The 19,918-nt window shown below is 39.6% G+C and overlaps 1 protein-coding gene across 1 annotated transcript in view; it reads left to right on the top strand.

Moving 5' to 3' along the window:
* Positions 1-19,918, top strand: part of LOC150090448 (putative sodium-coupled neutral amino acid transporter 11) — a 191,664-nt gene that overhangs the window by 129,206 nt on the left and 42,540 nt on the right. Inside the window, exon 9 of the mRNA XM_090369136.1 lies at positions 14,717-14,787. Within this exon, the coding sequence (XP_090225262.1) occupies positions 14,717-14,787 (71 nt within the window). The remainder of the gene's footprint in view (positions 1-14,716; positions 14,788-19,918) is intronic.

Genomic DNA, 19,918 nt, shown 5'->3' with positions numbered 1-19,918 from the left:
GTTCCATTAGTTCATCTGATATCCATTTAGGCCTAAACCTTGAACAGTATTTCTTAGTTGGTATGAAAAGCCTAGTAGGTTCCAAGATTAATTCCTTGAATGCTTCCCATTTAGAATTTGCTGTTGGTAACATCATTCGTTGGTCCTACTGTGTAGAATAAAAAAAAAAAAAAAACAGCCCGTGCATTCCCTGTACGCACGGATGATATTTTATGTGAAAACATGACAGGGATACAAAGTTCTAATCTCATAACATGCTATGTGGTGAGATGTGTTTCTGCCATCTCCCTATAAAAAAAAAAAGGTAAAGTGCAGCCATTATCAACCCACTGCAGAATGGAAGCCTCCTCAACAATTCATGCTGAGGGAAATGGACCATAATCTGCCACGCTGGTCCAGTGCGGGTTGGCAGATCGACCGTATTCAGCAGTCAGGGGTTGAACCCCCGGTCTACTCAAAGAGTGTGTGCTACTACACTCCCGCTGCTGCCCACTTGGCTACGGAGACCATCCTATATGCCTCCCCTATATGGACTTCCGTGCCAGTTGACAATCTCAACTGGTTCTTGATTGTTGAAAACTGGATCCTGAGGCGGCTAAACTGCTACCTAGGAAATACATTTACCACCTCTAGAAGTACCCTTCAAGCAAACCTAGATTGGCTACCCTGGCAACTGATAGTAATCAAAATGAACATATTTACACTTTCAAAACTCATCATCAAAAAGATAGAAATCCCTAGCATAGCTGGATAGTCTTTCACCCCAACTTCCAACAGACCCTGTCGACATAGCTAAACTACAATGCAGCCACCTAGGAACAGGATAAAACCTGTAGACTTGATGTTCCCTTCCAATACTATATGTGTGTTCCTCACCCTGAACATAGACATTTTAAAGGAGAAAAGAACTACCAGACCGAGATTGTGCATCGCGTATATACCATCCTGCCAAACAGCTACCCAAGCGATATTGGTAAAAGAAAGGTCCTAACCAATTAATCATGTGACAATTTCCCTGTTTATGTTCATAGAATGCATTTATGTAATATTGTCATATACTATGTCGCTGAACTGAGATTATTCCTTAAATGTCACTTTCCTTGTTTATTAGTCATGTGACTGTTTGACTGCATTAGTATTAGTATTAGTAGAGGCATACAATGCAAGAAAGCAAGCTTATGCAGCATCAGCCAAAAAAAAAAAAAAAACATTCCCATTTCACCCCTCATTTGTTTCAAATGCCTGTCCACCTCAGCCTTAAATTTATTTCAGCTATCAACTTCCACAAGAGAAGATCGAAGTCTGTTCCACCAATCAACTATCCGCTGGCTAAAGGCAAATTTCCACACATCTATTCTACAACTGTCTTTCCTCAATTTGAATCTATGCCCTCTCAGGTTCTTAATCTGAGCAAGAGGAAGAATCCCATCAGAATTCAGCTTGCTCATCCCATTCAAGGCCTTATACACCTCAATCAGGTCACTTTGCAGGTGCCTACTCTCCAGGCACTGCAATTTGCAGAACTTAAGCCCTTTTTTTTTTTTTTTTTTTTTTTTTCATGTGAACCCCAAACACGAGAGGTATTAGAACCTATAGTACTTAGTACCATGCTTGGGTTGGAGGTTGAGAAGACGAAAGAAGATATTTGTTGACATTGGACTTGAACTTCTATAGACTGTAATTTTCAGGAAATATGTATGAAGGAAGGTTGTTCCAGAAAACGGCAGTTGAATGAATAAATGAGGAAGATGAAAAGTTGGTTCTGTGGGTTTGAAGTTGGACAGTAAATGGATGTTGGCTGGTGGCGGCACGCGTTCAGACTGTTTTGAAAGAGAGAGCAGGGATTATAGAAGCCAATTCAGAAGAACAGTGCCCATGGAAGTATCTGTAGAAGAGGCATGCAGGAGAAACAGTGCGTCTATGAGAAAGCGAGTGGAGAGACTCTGTTAGAGATGAATCATTAATTAACCAAACTGCCCTCTTCTGAATGGAATCAAGAAGCCTGAGGGAGGTTTTAGGGGCACCACCCCAGACATGGGAACAATATTCCATGACAGGGCGGATTTGCGATTTATACAGAGTGAGCACCTGTTTGGAAGAAAAGTAACGCCGAGAGCGAAAGAGAAAACCAAGTTTTTTAGATGCAGAGGAAGCAATATTTGTAATGTGCTTGTGCCAAGAGAGATTAGAAGTCAGGGTAATCCCCAAAAGAGATATATCATTTTGCCTAGAAATTGGAATGTCACTAAAGATAAGCATAGGAGCAGAAGAATCCTTTTTGCGAAATATAAGACAAGATTGAGTTTTAGAAGGGTTGAAATCAACTAAGTTGTCTTTGCCCCACTGGAGAATTACCTGAAGATCGGCATTTAAGGAATTGGTAGCAGATGTTCGAGAAGTTGAAGCTGATTGAGCAGGACAAGGTTTCTTAAAATGGAAAGTTGAATGCAATGTGCTATCATCGGCAAAACTATGGATAGGATTTCCAGTCAATGGAAGAAGGTCATTGATATACAAGAGGAAAAGAGTGGGGGAAAGAACTGAACCTTGGGGGACACCGGCATTAGTGGAGAAGTTAGAAGACAGAGAGCCATCTACCATCACCCTCAGTGAGCGATCAGAGAGAAAACTGGATAACCAATTACTAAAAACAGTTGGAAAACCATAAGATGGAAGCTTGTTTAGAAGACCTTTATACCAAACACGATCAAAAGCCTTTCAGATGTCAAGAGCAACTACTTGTGTTTCACCGAACCTTTCCACTGAATTAGTCCATAAATGGGTAACATAAGCCAGAATATCACCCGAGGATCGACACTGATGGAATCCATACTGGTGATCGTTGATCAGACGGAAGGTTTCTAGGTAGTTTAAGAGTTGGCGGTTAATTGATTTCTCCATTGCTTTAGAAAGAGTAGAAGTAATTGCAATGGGACAATAATTGGATGGGAGGGATTTGTCACCCTTTTTAGGAACTGGCTGGATATGAGCAAATTTCCAACAGAAGGAAAAACACCTTTGGAATAAGAAAGTGAAAAAAGGCTGCAAAGAACAGGAGTAAGTTCAGGAGCACAGGTTTTGAGAACAAGTGGAGAAATACCATCGGGACCTGGAGCTTTCTTAGCATCAAGGTTCATCAAAATCCTTCTGATATCCTTTTGACGGAACACCACAGGAGGCATTGAATGGAGCATGTTGGGAATGGTGGGAAGTGTTTTACCAAGATCATTAATACATGAGCTGGAAGAAAAATGGGATGCTAGCAGGTCAGCTTTATCCTTGGCTGAAGTGGCAACAGAACCATCTGGTTTGGACAGAGGTGAGAGCAAAGATGGGCAAAAGTTGCGGCCAATAGCTTTGGCATGAGACCAGAATGCTCGGCTACCATTAGGGCAAGAAGCAAGTTTTCTACTCTTAGCCTGTTCAAACTCTAGTTTGGACTGATTAATAACTGATTTACAATTGTTGCGAGCTTTGGTGTAGGCAGAAAATGAAACTGAAGAATTAGAAACAAACCAATTACGATATGCAACATTCTTCTCTTGGACAACCTTAGCACATTTATTGGAAAACCAAGGTTTAGATAAAGGACGAGATTTTAAAGTGGAGTGTGGGATAAAGAATTCCATTCCTGCAAGAATATTTTCACTGACACGATCTGAGCAAATGTTGACATCAGAAGTTTTGAAACAGTAATCCGACCAAGGAAAAGAAGAAAAGAAATTTCGCAGGTCATCCCATTTTGCATTCTTGTAATGCCAAACAACACGAAGTTGGGAATAGCCATGAGATAAAGGTTCCATTGGAGAAGAGACAATCACCAAGTTGTGATCTGAAGTGCCTAAAGGACCTCTCACTTCATCCGTGTACTTAGAAAGGTTGTTTGTGAGAAAAAGATCAAGCATATTGGCTGTATGATTAGGATTGTCCGGTATTCTTGTAGGTAAATGAACAATCTGTGCTAGGTCATTAGTAATTGCAAAAGCCTCAGCATCTCGACCTGCTGGGTCGGTGTGACTAGAAAATGGAAGCCAGCTGGAGTTGTGAACATTAAAATCACCAAGGAAAATTACCTCACTGTTAGGAAAGTTGGACTGGAGAAAGTCAAGTTGCAAAGAGAGGAAGTCAAAGAGCTCCAAGTGATTAGTGGAGTTGGGAGAATGGTGGAGAAAATACAGATGAATTTGACACAATGAGGTAGAGAGATTTTAAGCCAGAGGAGATTCCAAATTGCCAAGTCTCTGACAGGGAATATCAGAACGGACATATGCACAAGTACCACCTTTGAGGCGAAAGGAATCATAATTTGGGCATCTGAGATGAGCAGTAGTTGAATCAACCGATAACTGAGATTCTGGCAGAAAAAGTACATGTGGTTTGGCAGACTGCAAGTGGAAATGGACATCGTTGAGATTAGAATTGAGACCACGTATATTTGTGAAATGAATTAGGAAGTCCTTGGGAGGTTTAGATCTTTTCGCAGATAAGCTTGCTCTATTAGTTTGACAATTCATGGTGTATTGAATGGTAAGAAAAAGTAGGTGGGACATGCTGTATGAAATAATGAAATTTTTGGATATGGCGTACATGTCGTAAGAATATACCCAGATCCTTGACATAACGTGGCCTCGACAATGCTCCCCGCATACACACTACTCGGACTCCCTCCAGTCACTATCTGGCAGAGTAGAGGCAGCAAGATTATACACTAGCTGATCCGGAAGCTTCCTAGAGAGTTACCAATAGGTTCAGTCCGGTGTACTAACTAGCCGCCGGCCTGCGAACACCGTTTTAGAGCTGTACCCTAGAAATGTAAGGAATATTGGATCTCGCCACAACGTTCATCATAACCTCAAAAGTCATCAATCATACTGCATGATGGAAGAGATAAGGAAGGGTTGACCGAAACTTAGCTCTAGAGACTAAACATGGGTTCCACCACGTCAAGCCTCCAATAAGCAAAGTGGTGGTATTTCACCGGTTGATGAGAGTCATCTACCACATAGTACTGCCTGGTAACATAGAGGGGCGGCGTTCCTCCATGTGGTGTGGGTGCCACACCTCGACCCCTGCTTATGTTGGTTCACACCTGGGTGGTCACCCACCATGTACTTGTGCATGGAGATTATACCCAGGATTACTAACAGTCCCACCATCGTGAAGGTGCAAGCAGAGGATTTGGCTGTCACAGACCGTCCGGACTTTGCCGAAATTGGGTCCACTTGACTTGAGTGTCACCCGAATATCAGTTCCATCAGCGTTTTAGACTCCCAGGTAGCAAGTACAGCTTGTCTGGCATATCTGAGAGAATGTCTGTGACAACCTCAAGGACCACATTTGTTCCCCCTCATCAATCTTGTTATCCTTCTTTGTACTAGTTTGTTTGTTTGTTATTTGGCTTTTAGGAGCATTAGCAGCTAAGGCCATATTGCTCCAGTGCGGTGGTCATTCCCTGACCTTTCCGCATGCTCCATATTTGGTGTTGACGGGCTCGAATCCCGGTCTAATCAAGAAGCGTGTGCTACACGCTGCTGCTCCTTCCCACCTGGCTACGGAGGCGCCTTTGTATTCATTCTAGCAACTCTACATCCTTCCTGAAATGAGGCCTCCAGACCTGTACACAGTAATCTGGGTATGGTCTAACCATTGCCTTGTACAATGGGATAATCACCTCCTTGTCCCTGCTAGCAAAATTCCGATATATCATTGACAAGACCCCATGACCTGCCGGCACCTCCGTAGTCAGGTTGGCAGGAGGAGCAGTGCGTAGCACACGCTTCTTGATTAGACCGGGGTTCGAGCCCATGACCACCAAATACGGAGGATGCGGAAAGGTCAGGAAATGACCACCGCATATCCTCGGAGCAATATGGCTTTATTTGATAATGCTCCCAAAAATCAAATAATAACAACAACAGCCATGACCTGCCCTGGCAGCCAGTCTGCACTACTCACCAAACTTCATATTTGACTGCACAATTACCCCCAGATCTTTTTCGCTTTCCACTTCTCTGAGAGTAGTACCACATAGTTGATATATTTCTCTTCAGTTATTGCTACCCATATGCAGTACTTTTCATTTGCCAATGTTAAACTTCAATTGCCACTTCTCAGCCCATTTGTCCAACTTATCTAGATCTAGTTGGAGTAGCATACTGTCTTTAACAACCCTGCCAACCATTGTGTCATCACAAACTTGGACGTTAACCCTTATATACCTACATTAGTATCATTGATAAATATACAAAACAACAATGGGCCCAACACTGAACCCTGGGGAACTCCACTAATAACGTTTGTCCACGAAGAGCAGTGTCCATCGATTACCACTCTCTGTCGTCTCTCACTCAGCCATCCCTTTATCCATTGTAGCAACTTACCCTTAATGCCATACCTTTCCAATTTGTACAGCAGTCTTCCGTGTGCAACAGTATCAAAAGCTTTTCTGAAATCCAAGTGTCAGTGGATTTTTGGCTGCTGTAAAGGGATAAGTATTTTTAAATTTTTACCATATTCTTCTTTAATTAACATAGTACATTGTGTTTTACACAGATATTAAATAGGTTTAGTAGCGTTTGTTAGCTTCTTATTTTGAATTTAACCAGCGATTTTTGGAAGTTACGACTCCCGGTGTTGGCGCCAATATTGTTGAACTAGACACCATATTGTAGTCAATAAGAAATAGCTTAACGTATATATATTTCGAACTGTAGTGTAAGGTATAAAGTTAAACTAGATACTTGGAACCTACTTGGGGTGAAATGGGAGTGGTTTTTTTTTTTTTTTTTTTTTTTGGCTGATGCTGCATAAGCTTGCTTTCTCGCATCATATGCCTCTACTAATGCTAATGCTAGATAGCGTAATACAAAGCACTATATTAGGAATCTGTTAGCTTATTATTGTATTATCAATTAATCAAAAATAATATTAATCCTATTAAAATTCATTGTTAATTAAATTGTATTTAAGCAGAAATCATGACTAGAGATGCGAAGCAAAGATCACAGACTAGCGAGAGAGTGCTGTAACTTGGGGGAGTAAAGAAGGGGGCGATTCTCCAACACATCACAGTCTCAAAAAATGTGTGAAATGTGAAATGTTTGCTGACCTTTCTAAAACAGGACATGATCTTACAAAGCAGGATGCCTTTGTGTGTCTAGAGTGTCAAGAAATTAGGCGCCAACAAAGCATTCTCATGGGCATCTATGAGAGCTTGAAGTGTATGGTAAATGCCCTCGAAGAAATTAATATTAGGGGCCCATCAAGCTCTCAGCTGCCCGGCTCAACGACAGCTCACTCCTGTGGATCAGGCAAAACAAACAATCTCCAAGACAGAATGCGCTAGTCCCAAAGGAACTAGTTATTGTTGGTGACTATTGTCAGGGAGATGGGGAATGTACTATGCAAGGATAGGTGGAACAGGATCAGGGTATGTCTGCCAGGGGCAAAAGTTGATGACGTTGTCGGGCAGATATCTTTTAAGGGAAGTGATGTTGTTGTTGCTGCACACATTGGATCCAATGACATTAAGAGTAAGAGATGTGCAGATTTACTCAACAAGTACAGATCAATGTTGAAAAAAAGTCATGAGTTAGGGTTGAATGTGAAAGTGTCTGCAATTCTTGAGACATGATAGGAGGGAGTATATGATGAGAGGCTTGTCGATCAATTTGGCTCTGGAGAGATTGTGCAAGGCTCAAAGGGTAGAATTTTTTCAGCCTGGTCTGTGCTTGTTGACAGGAGAGACTGCTTCTACAGGGATGGGGTACACTTAAATAGAAAGGGTGCAAGAGAATTTGCTGATGCTATCGAGGCAGTGTTAGGTGGGTTAGAAAACTGCTAGCTTAGGGGAATACACAGACTAAAAGGTTAACAGTGGCCGCAGGCAGAGGCAAAAGTGATTCTTGCACTGCTTCTATTAGAATTAGCAGCAGCCTGGAAATCAAGGTAATGGAGATTTCTAGGACTGCTGGGAGTCATAGTGGAACAAGTAAATACACGGGCTGTGTTATGGTAACTAAGAGTAGGAGCAGGTTTGTTTGTTTGTTTGTTTGTTTGTTTGTTTCGGGATTTATTAGGTGCATTGGCAACTATGGCCATAGTGCACCATAGGAACGTGTGCATGTATACTTGAGTGTACACCAATGCTAGGAGTATAGTTAATAAATTTGATGAGTTTGAAGTGCTAGTCAAGACATCAATGGCAGATATTGTTGGGATATCAGAGACGTGGTGTCACACAGATATAAGCAGTGCAGAACTGGGATTTGGGGGAGTATAATGTGTACAGGAAGGACAGACAGGATAGGAATGGGGGGGAGGGGTTATACTGTTTGTTAAGAAATACATAAAATCTAAGGAAGTGCATCCAGTTGATGGTGAAAGAATGCAGTGTTGAGTCTGTTTGGCATGAAATAAGTACTGGCAAAGGAAAAATAAGAGTAGGTATGTGTTATAGGCCTAATGAATGTGATGAGTACATTGAGCAATTGTGCAGAGAAATAGAGTGGTCCAGTATATCAGATTGTCTTATAATGGGCGATATTAACTTTCCAGATATTGTCTGGAACTTGTGTTGGTTGATCACTTGCACACTAGCAAGATTTTGTGGGGATGACTGTTTTCTGCAGCAACTTGTTCCAGAGGCAATCACAGGGAGTTGATACTCTTGATCTGATTATCAGTGGTGATTATTCATGCATTAAGAATTTGCAGATAAAGGAACCACTGGGTGACAGTGGTCACAATGTACTAATGTGGGAATTACTTAAAGATGTAACTACCATCAAGGCTAAACGGAACCGCTTTTGCTTTCGTGAAGGTGACTACAGTGGTCTCGGACAGTTTTTAAATTCTGTACAGTGGGATCAACTGATGATGTTGCCAACATTGAATTCTAAATGGGAAAACTTCAGGGACTTAATTTTGCAGTCTACTAGGCTTTTCATTCCAACTAAGAAATACTGTTCAAAGTTTAGGCCTATATGGATGTCAGATGAATTAATGAGTGTCGTGGTAGAGAAGAAGAATATATGGGATGCATATAAAGTATCAGGTAACACAGAAGACTATGGCAGGTATAAACAGAGGATCAGGCTCTAATGAAGTCACAAAGGAGGTTAGGCATGCAAAGGCAAATTATGAGAAATCTTTGGCAAAGGATGCAAAGAAAAATATCAAAGAGTTCTTTACTTATGTAAATTCTAGAAGGAAAGGGATGAATCAGATTGGACCACTTAACATAGATGGGTTGACTATAGATGATCATGCTCAGGTAGCTGACAAACTGAATGAGTATTTCACATCTACATTCACACATGAGGAGTCATTCAATGAGGGGAGTACCAGAAGTTATCAAACGCTAACAGGGAGCTAAGTGATTTTGTAATAACTGAGAGCAAAGTGGAGAAGAAATTGTTGAAGTTAAACATAAGGAAGTTGATTGGGGTGAATGGGATCTATCCAGTCATATTAAAGGAGGCAGCAAAGAAAATAACCAAACCCTTAGCCATAATTATGAGAGCTTCCTTGGCCTCAGGGGAGGTCCCCATGTACTGGAGGTGTGCAAATGTATCACCAGTTCACAAAGGGGGTTCAAAAGGTGACATAAGTAACTACAGATCTATTAGTTTAATTTGTGTTACGGGGAAAATAATGGAATCACTGGTTAAATAAGCATTGCAGGATCATCTAGACAAGACTGCAGTAATAACATCAGCATTTTTTTTTTTGTTAGCATTAGTAGAGGCATATGATGCAAGAAAGCTAGCTTATGCAGCATCAGCCAAAAAAAAAAAAAAATCCGATTTCACCCTTCCATTCATCTCAAATACCTGTCCAGCTCAGCCTTAAATTTATTTATGCTATCGGCTCCCATAACAAAAGATGGAAGTCTGTTCCCCCAATCAACTACCTGCTGACTAAAGCCAAACTTCTATACATCTGTCCAACAACTGTCTTTCCTCAATTTGAATTTATGCCCTCCCAGGTGATTATTCTGAGCAAGATGAAGAATACCATCAGCATTGAGCATGTTCAAACCATTTAAGGCTTTATAGTTAAGACGCAGCATGGGTGTGTTAAAGGGAGGTCTTGTCTGACCAGATTGATTGGATACTATGATGTGGTCACAAAGGAACTGAATTCCAAAAATAATTTTGATATCATATACTCTGTTTTCAGGAATGTTTTTGATACTGTTGCACATGGAAGACTGCTGTACAAATTGGAGAGGTATGACATTAAGGGTAAATTGCATGGATAAAGGGATGGCTGAGTGGGAGACGACAGAGAGTGGTATTCAATGGACACTGCTCTTCGTGGTCAAATGTTGTTTGTGGAGTTCCCCAGGGTTCAGTGTTGAGCCCATTGTTGTTTTGTATATTTATCAATGATATTGATGAAAGTATATTAGGTTTAATGTCCAAGTTTGAAGGTGATACAAAGGTTGGCAGGGTTGTTAACGACAGTAAAGACAGTATACTATTCCAACTGGATCTAGATAAGTTGGGAAAATGGGCTGAGAAGTGGTAACTGAAGTTTAACATTGACAAATGCAAAGTATGCATATGGGTAGTGATAACCGAAAAGAAATGTAATAAACTCTGTGGTACTACACTCAGGGAAGTGGAAAAGACCTGGGGGTAATTGTGCAGTGAAATATGACCTGCCCAGGCAGCTCGTCTGCACTGAGCAGTGCAGACGAGCTGCCTGGGCAGGTCATGGAGTCTTGTCAATTATATATAGGAATTTTGCTAGCAGGGACAGGGAGGTGATTATCCCGTTGTAAAAGGCAATGGTCAGGCCACACTTAGAGTACTGTGTACAGGTCTGGATGCCTCATTTTAGGAACGATGTAGAGTTGCTAGAATGAGTACAAAGAAGGGCAATAAGATTGGTGAGCGGAACAAAGGGGTGCTCTTACCAAGAACGGTTTAAGTTCTGCAAATTTGCAGTGCCTGGAGAGTAGGCACCTGCGAAGTGATCTGATTGAGGTGTATAAGGCCTTGAATGGGTTGAGCAAGCTGAATGCTGATGGGATTCTTCCTCTTTCTCAGACTAAGAACCTGAGGGGGCACAGTTGGAAATTGAGGAAAGATAGTTGTAGAATAGATGTGCAGAAATTTGCCTTTAGCCAGCAGGTAATTGATTGGTGGAACAGGCTTCCATCTTTGTTGTGGAAGGTAATAGCCTAAATACTTTTAAGTGTGAGCTGGGCAGGCATTTGGAACAAATTGGAGGGGTGAAATGGGAGCGTTTTTTTTTTTTTTTTTTTGGCTGATGCTGCATAAGCTTGCTTTCTTGCATCGTATGTCTCTACTAATGCCAATATGATATCAAAATTTTTTTTGACATTCAGTTCCTTTGTGACCACATCATAGTATCCAATCAAATTCGTCAGACAAGATCTCCCTTTAACAAGCCCATGCTATGTCTTAACTATTATTGCAGTCTTGTCTAGATGATCCTGTAATGCTTCTTCAACCAGTGATTCCAATATTTTCCCCAGAACACAAGTTAAACTATATCAGGTCTATCGTTACTTGTGTAACCTTTTGAACCCTCTTTGTGAATTGATGATACGTTTGCACACCTCCAGTCTATGGGGACCTCCCCTGAGTCCAAGGAAGCTGTATATATATTCTTTTACTATTTATCTCTTTTAGACAAGATCATTTAGACAAGACTTCAGTTATAGCTCAGACACAGCATGGTTTTGTTAAGGGGAAGTCTTGCCTGACCAACTTGATTGGATACTATGATGCAGTCACAAAAGAACTGGATGCAGGGAATAACTTTGATATTATATACTTGGATCTTAGAAAGGCTTTTGATACTGTTGCACATGGAAGACTGCTACACAAATTGGAGCAGTGTGACATTGGAGGCAAATTGCTGCTATGGATAAAGGGGTGGTTGAGGGGGAGAAGACAGAGAGTGGTAATCAATGGACACTGCTCATCGTGGACTAATGTTATTAGTGGAGTCCCTAAGGGCTCAGTGTTGGGTCCATTATTGTTTTCTGTATTTATAAATGATATTGATGATGGTATATCAAGCTTAATGTCCAAGTTTGCAGATGATACAAAGGTTGGCAGGGTTGTCAAGGACACTACTGACACTATGCTGCTGCAACAGGATCTGGAAAGGTTGAGCAGATGGGCTGAGAGGTGGCAAATGAAGTTTAACATTGACAAATGTAAAGTACTACACATGGGAAAAAGCAACCCCAGAGCAACGTATCAACTCTGTGGTACTACACTGACAGTGGTAGAGAATGAAAGGGACTTGGGGGTGATTGTGCAGGCAGATATGAAGTTCTCTGAGCAGTGCAGACGGGCTGCAAGAGTAGCTCATGGAGTATTGTCAATGATATACAGGAATTTTTCCAGCAGGGATAAGGAGGTGATTATTCCATTGTATAAGGCAATGGTCAGGCCACACCTAGAGTACTGTATACAGGTCTGGAGGCCTCATTTCAAGAAGGATGTAGAGCTGCTGGAACGAGTACAGAGAAGGGCAACAAGATTAGTGAATGGAACAAAGGGGTGCTCTTACGAAGAAAGGCTTAAGTTTTGCAAATTAGTGTCTGGAGACTAGGCACCAGCGAGGTGATCTGATAGAGGTGTATAAAGCCTTGAATGGTTTAAGCATGCTCAATGCTGATGGGATTCTTCCTCTACCTCAGAAAAATCACCTGAGAGGGCATAAATTCAAATTGAGGAAAGACAGATGTAGGATAGACGTGCGGAAATTTGCCTTTAGCCAGCGGGTGGTTGGTTGGTGGAACAGACTTCCATCCCTTGTGGTGGAGGTTGATAGCCTAAATAAGTTTAAGGCTCAGCTGGACAGGTATTTTGAACGAACAGAGGGGTGAAGTGGAAGTGGGTTTTTTTTTTTTTTTTTTTGGCTGATGCTGCATAAGCTTGCTTTCTTGCATCAAATGCCTCTACTAATGCTAATGCTAATATTCAATGACTGCCATGGTCAGCATGATCACCATCTATTTATATTCACTCATGTAACATTTATATATTGTTAATGATTCATTCAAGTAATAGTGTAAAATAATATGTCTGTTGAACTGAGACAATCTCTTAAATGTTACAATCCTTGTATATTAGCAAGAAACCCCCTGGCTTTGTATGCAGTTTCCGGGGTAAGATGTATGCCTCAATATGATTTAAATAAAAATAAATCTTTGACAAAAATGTGAAACGGAAATGCTGTAAATTGCGTCGCGTCCTAAGTGACGTTAGTGCAATCACTAACGTTGATTAAATAGAGTAAGTAGAGGTCTTTGTGAAATCCATTTGTAGACTAATATGACTTCGTAACCAAAAACTACTGCAAGAAGTGATTGTTTTATTGTTGTGTTCTTGAATCAAAACCATTTAAATTTTTAAATGGTTTTAGGAAGCCATTTAGGAAGTGATATCATTTTTGTAAGAATTTCGTTACCAATCAATTTTACTCCAGTGCTGCCATAGATGTTTTCACATCAAAAATCTCTGAACCACTGTAGTCACCTTTATGAAAGCAAAAACCCTTCCCTTTACCCTTGATGGTAGTCACACATTTGAGTAAATCCCATATCAATACACGGCGCTTCCGTAGCCAGGTGGGCAGGAGCAGCAGTGCGTAGCACATGCTTCTTGATTAGACCGGGGTTTGAGCCCGTGACTACCAAATACGGAGGATGCGGAAAGGTCAGGGAATGATCACCGCATATCCCCGGACCAATATGGCCTTAGTTGCTAATGCTCCTAAAAACCAAATAACAACAACATCAATACACTGTGATCACTGCCACATACTGGTTCCTTTATCTGCATATTCTTAATGCATATTCTGAATAATGAATAATCACTGCTGATAATCAGATCAAGAGTATTACTCCCTCTGGTTGCCTCTCTAACCTGTTGCTGTAGAAATCAATCATCCAGTAAATCCACAAAAGTCTTGCTAGTGTGAGAGTGTCCAACCCACAAGTTCCAGTGAATATCTGGGAAGTTAAAATCTCCCATTATAAGACATTCCGATTTACTGGCCCACTCTGTTTCTCTGTATAGTTGTTCATTGTACTCATCAGAGTCATTTGTCCTATAACACACTCCTACCCTCATTTTTCCTTTCCCAGTGCTTATTTCACATCAAACTGACTCAACATTGCACTGTCCACCAATGTCAACTGGATGCACTGTCTTAGATTTTATGTGTTTCTTAACTAACAGCATAACCCCTCTTCCCTTCCCTTCCTGTCTATCCTTTCTGTACATATTGTACTTCCCAAATTCAAATTCTGCATTCCTTATAACTGCGTGACACCACGTCTCTGATATTCCAACAATATCTGCCTTTGATGTGTTGACCAGCACTTCCTATATAATATTTCAAATAATATGTCTGATTTATGTACAAATTGTCTTGAAATAATCCAGAAATACTCCTCAGCCATCTCTTATCTATGTTTCCAAGTAACTGTAGAGACAATTTATGACAGAAGGCATCACAAAAATAGCTTTTAAATCTACAGGAGGAGGAGAAGAAGGAGACCTCTTGTGTATTGTTATAATGACTTATTTTAATATGCAGACAGATAACCACATAAATGATATAGTTATTTATGTCATAATCCTAAATTTAATAATTTGAAACTTGTTTGTGAATTGGTAGAGATGAAGTTAATTTTAATTCTAAAGAATTTATTTTGCAGTCCTGTTACACGTGATGCTTATTCTTTTGCTAATTGGGGAATAACAGAATCAATTGGAGTTATTGCTTTTGGTAAGCTACTTTTCAAATTTTACTTTTTAATTATTTTGTTATTACACTAAACAGATTACAGTAATTTAAAAGATGAGATCTTTAAGACATGGTAGTTTATGCTCAGGTTTATGCTCCTACCAAAATATTATTATTATTTTTTGATCAAATGAAGTTGATATATAACTATAAATTACTTAAATTATCTGATACTCCAGCAAGTACTAAATTCTGCTTTAATGTAATATTACAATACAATACTCCTGCACAAGAAAACATTCTGACATGGCACATGCTGTAATGTAATTTGATCTCACATTGTTGGTGAAGTTGGTTGCACTCTTTCTATAAACCAACATGTTCAGTGATATTTCCATGCACACACAGAAAATCACATATACTGCCTAATGAGAACTGTACAGATTGATTGGATTGTAAGAAAGTTTGAAAGTTTGCAATGCAGTAGCTTGCAAATGCTTTGTTAGACACATGTTTTGTTGTGCCTTCACATGGATGAAACAGGTTTTTAATTAGGTGATTTTAGCAGCTCTATGAATATATATTTTGGTTATAAATAATTTATAAACATTAGTATTGTAATGGCTAAATGAAGCAAGGAAATGGGCTGTTTTTGAATCTCAGGGGGGGAAAAAAAATTGTCAATTCATACCTTCGTGGTCACCAAAAATAAATTTCCTATCCAATTTTTCTTTGAACTTTACCAAACTGTCAGCCTCATCCACTGTGGCTGTTGATTCATTCCAATGATTACAACATGCTGTGGCGCCTCCGTAGCCAGGTGGGAAGGAGCAGCAGTGTGTAGCAAACGCTTCTTGATTAGACCGGGGTTCGAGCCCGTCACCACCAAATATGAAGGATGCGGAAAGGTCAGGGAATGACCACCGCATATCCCGGAGCAATATGGCATTAGTTGCTAATGCTCCTAAAAACCAAACAAACAAACAACAACATCCCTGAAAGAAAACCTCATGAGATTCAACCTTCTATTGCTCTCTAATATTTTGATTTTTTTGTGCCTCCTGATTCTTCTCTTTGATGCCAGTGAAAATATGCCTCCTTGTCTTATTTGTTTTTTTTTTTATAATTGAGTTATTATATATATTTATATATATATATATTTATTATATATAATATTATATATATATATATATAATATTATTTATATATATGATATTATTTATATATTTATATATATTATTCAGTTATTATATAAAAATTATTTGTTTATTTAATTATAATTGAGTATCGAGTTTTCTCTTTGACTTCTCACTACGGAAGATGGCTCTCTGTTCTGTAACATCTCCACTAATGCTGCTGTTCCCAAGGTTCAGTTCTTTCTCCCACTATTTTCCTCTTGTATGTTAATGACTTTCCATTGACTGGAAATCCTATCTATAGTTTCACTGAAGATAGCACATTGCATTCTACCTTCCAGTTTGAGAAACCTTACTCTGCACAAACAGCTTCAACTTCTCAAATATCCACTACGAATTCTTCAAATGCTAATTTACAGGTAATTCCCCAATGAAGCAAAAATAACAGTTAATTTCATTCTGTCCAAAACTTAGTCTTGTCTTATATCTCTCAAAAAGGATTCTTCAGCTCCTATCCTAATCTTTGATGACACTCAGATTTTTTGACAAGATTAAGTATCTCTATTAGGGATTACCCTAACTTCTTATCTCTTTTGGCATAAGCACATCAAAAATATATATTTTTTTTTATGTAAACCCCAAACACGAGAGGTATTAGAACCTATAGTACTTAGTACCATGCTTGGGTTGGAGGTTGAGAAGATGAAAGAAGTTATTTGTTGACATTGGACTTGAACTTCTGTAGACTGTAATTTTCAGGAAATACGTATGAAGGAAGGTTGTTCCAGAAAACGGCAGTTGAATGAATAAACGAGGATGATGAAAAGTTGGTTCTGTGAGTTTGAAGTTGGACAGTAAATGGATGTTGGTTGCACGTGTTTGGACCGTTTTGAAAGAGAGAGCAGGAATTATAGCAGCCAATTCAGAAGAACAGTGCCCATGGAAGTATCTGTAAAAGAGGCATGCAGCAGAAACAGTACGTCTATGAGAGAGCGAGTGGAGAGACTCTGTTAGAGATGAATCATTAATTGTTGCGAGCTTTGGTGTAGACAGAAAATGAAACTCGCAAAAAAATTACGATATGCAACATTCTTCTCTTGAACAGCCTTAGCACATTTATTGGAAAACCAAGGTTTAATTAAAGGACGAGATTTTAAAGTGGAGTGTGGGATAAAGGATTCCATTCCTGCAAGAATAATTTCACTGACACGATCTGAGCAAATGTTGACATCAGAAGTTTTGAAACAGTAATCTGACCAAGGAAAAGAAGAAAAGAAGTCTCGCAGGTCATCCCATTTTGCATTCTTGCAATGCCAAACAATATGAGGTTGGGAATAGCCATGAGATAAAGGTTCCAGGTTCCATTGGAGAAGAGACAATCACCAAGTTGTGATCTGAAGTGCCTAAAGGACCTCTCACTTTGACTGTGTACTTAGAAGGGTTGTTCGTGAGAAAAAGATCAAGCGTATTGGCTGTATGATTAGGATTATCTGGTATTCTTGTAGGTAAATGAACAATCTGTGCAAGGTGATTAGTAATTGCAAAAGCCTCAACATCTCGACCAGCTGGGTCAGTGTCACTAGAAAACGGAAGCCAGCTGGAGTTGTGAACATTAAAATCACCAAGGAAAATTACCTCACTGTTAGGAAAGTTGGACTGGAGAAAGTCAAGTTGCAAAGAGAGGAAGTCAAAGAGCTCCAAGTGATTAGTGGAATTGGGAGAACGGTAGAGACAACAGATGAAATTGACACAGTGAGGTAGAGAGATTTTAAGCCAGAGAAGATCAAAGAGAGGAGATTCCAAATTGCCAAGTCTCTGACAGGGAATATCAGAATGGACATATGCACAAGTACCACCTTTGAGGTGAAAGGAATCATACAGCGAATAGTTTTGGCATCTGAGATGAGCAGTAGTTGAATCAACCGATAACTGAGATTCTGTCAGAAAAAGTACATGGGGTTATCTTTGTACAAGGTACAAAGATAATATTGTTTCCCCTGCGTCTAAAAAATTGTTTTCTCTTTTGTTTTTGCCATTGCTCTCCTTCTAAACAACTACTCACTATGTACAAATCACAAATCTGTGTTACCATAGAATATTGTTCCCACATCTGGGGTGATGATCCCATAACATCTCTCAGGCTTCTGGACTCCATTCAAAAGTGGGCAAGTAAATTAATTAATGATCAATCTCTAATGAAGTCCATCCACTCTTTGTCTCATTGACGTTTTGTTTCTGTTGCATGCGTTTTCTGTAGATACATCACGGGCACTGTTCTGAATTGTAGAGTTGGCCACAAAATTTGCATGACCCTGTTCAAGAATTACTTGTGGGCCATGGGGTTCTGTGCAGAACTTATACGGGGTGTTTTTGTAATAGTGATTTTAAACATACACATTGAGAATGAAGTGTATGCTCCACTTCTAGGAATTTTCAAGTGGACTTGCACAAGTGCAAGTCTACTTGAAATTGTTTTTAAGTAGACTTCCACATTACAGGTTTCAAGTAGACTTGCACTTGTGCAAGTCTACTTGAAATGGAATGACTGTAATGTTGATAAGTAGACATTAAGACTGGCTTACTGTCTAGATAACTAGACAGTAAGCTTGTTGGCATCAATGCGGAAAAGATTAGCATTAGTTGAGGCATACAATGCAAGAAAGCAAGCTTATGCAGCATCAGCCAAAAAAAAAAAAAAAAAACTCCAATTTCACTCATCCATTCACTCTAAATGCTTGTCCAGTTCAACCTTAAATTTATTTAAGCTGTCAACTTCCACAACAAGAGATGGCAGTCTGTTCCAGCAATCAACTACCTGCTGGCTAAGGGCAATTTTCCACATATCAGGAAAGAGACCTCCTTGGAGACATTTGTTAAAAAGTAAAAGCAGCACTTGGGAACACAATTTGAAAATTCACAAAATAAATGTATTTTCAACCAGGTCTATCCCTGGACGTTTCTAATATTAATCTTTTTAGCAACAGAGGTTAACTCACCAATGGTAAATTCGTCTGTCTGAATATTGGTGGTATAAAGCGAATTTGCAACTCGAATATTTGAATGTACAACAGAATCAGTAGTTAGATCATCCGCCAGGAATAGTCTGTCAAGAATAACATTAACTGTATTCATCCAATCAGTATTCTCCAGGAAATCTTCCTTCACAGTCCCGTATACATCTAAAGAGTGAATCTTATTATGAGCTATCTTATAAATAAGACTCCAAGGATTATTATTACCAGCACTGTGAACAAACTCCTTCCATGTTTCCCGCTTACGTGTGGAAATAGCCTTTACGTAATGTTGTTTGAGTGAAATATATTGAGAATAAAAATAAGCTACTTCATCAGAATGTCAATCCCTACATCGACGCTGATATTTTTGATGGGCTTGATGTACCTTTTTCCTTAAAGAAGAGGCGCCTCCGTAGCCAGGTGGGAAGGAGCAGCAGTGCGTAGCACACGCTTCTTGATTAGACCGGGGTTCGAGCCCGTGACCACCAAATACGGAGGATGCGGAAAGGTCAGGGAATGACCACCGCATATCCCGGAGCAATATGGTCTTAGTTGCTAATGCTCCTAAAAACCAAATAACTAACAAACAAACCTTAAAGAAGACAATTCTGAGGATCCAACAGGAACAGGTCTTTAAAGTAATCTTTTTCTTGCTGGCCAACTTGTATGAGGCCTTAAATAATGACTGGCGTAATAAGGCAGCAATCCCAGTAGCTGTAAAAGAGTGACGAGACGAAAAGTCTTGTTCAGGGAAATCTGAAGAAATGGAGGAGTCAAATAATTCCCAGTTTATGTGATTTATGGGAAATCTGACTAAAGCTGGCTGTAGTAAAAATTGATCTCCAGGTTTAGAAAAATCAGTAAAAAAAAAAATAGAATCCGATGATCCAATCAGTAATCACGAACAGCTGCTTTAAAATGAAAATTAGTTAATATCACATCAATATTTGATTCTCCCACAGAGCTGGAAAAGGTTGTTACTACTTGAGGTAGGTTTATTACATTTAAGCTGCTATTAATAAT

The sequence above is a fragment of the Mastigoproctus giganteus genome, chromosome 2 (genome assembly GCF_048544385.1).
Source record: "Mastigoproctus giganteus isolate SK-2022 chromosome 2, ASM4854438v1, whole genome shotgun sequence".
NCBI lineage: Eukaryota > Metazoa > Arthropoda > Arachnida > Uropygi > Thelyphonidae > Mastigoproctus > Mastigoproctus giganteus.
This window is presented reverse-complemented; position numbering and strand designations above follow the sequence as displayed.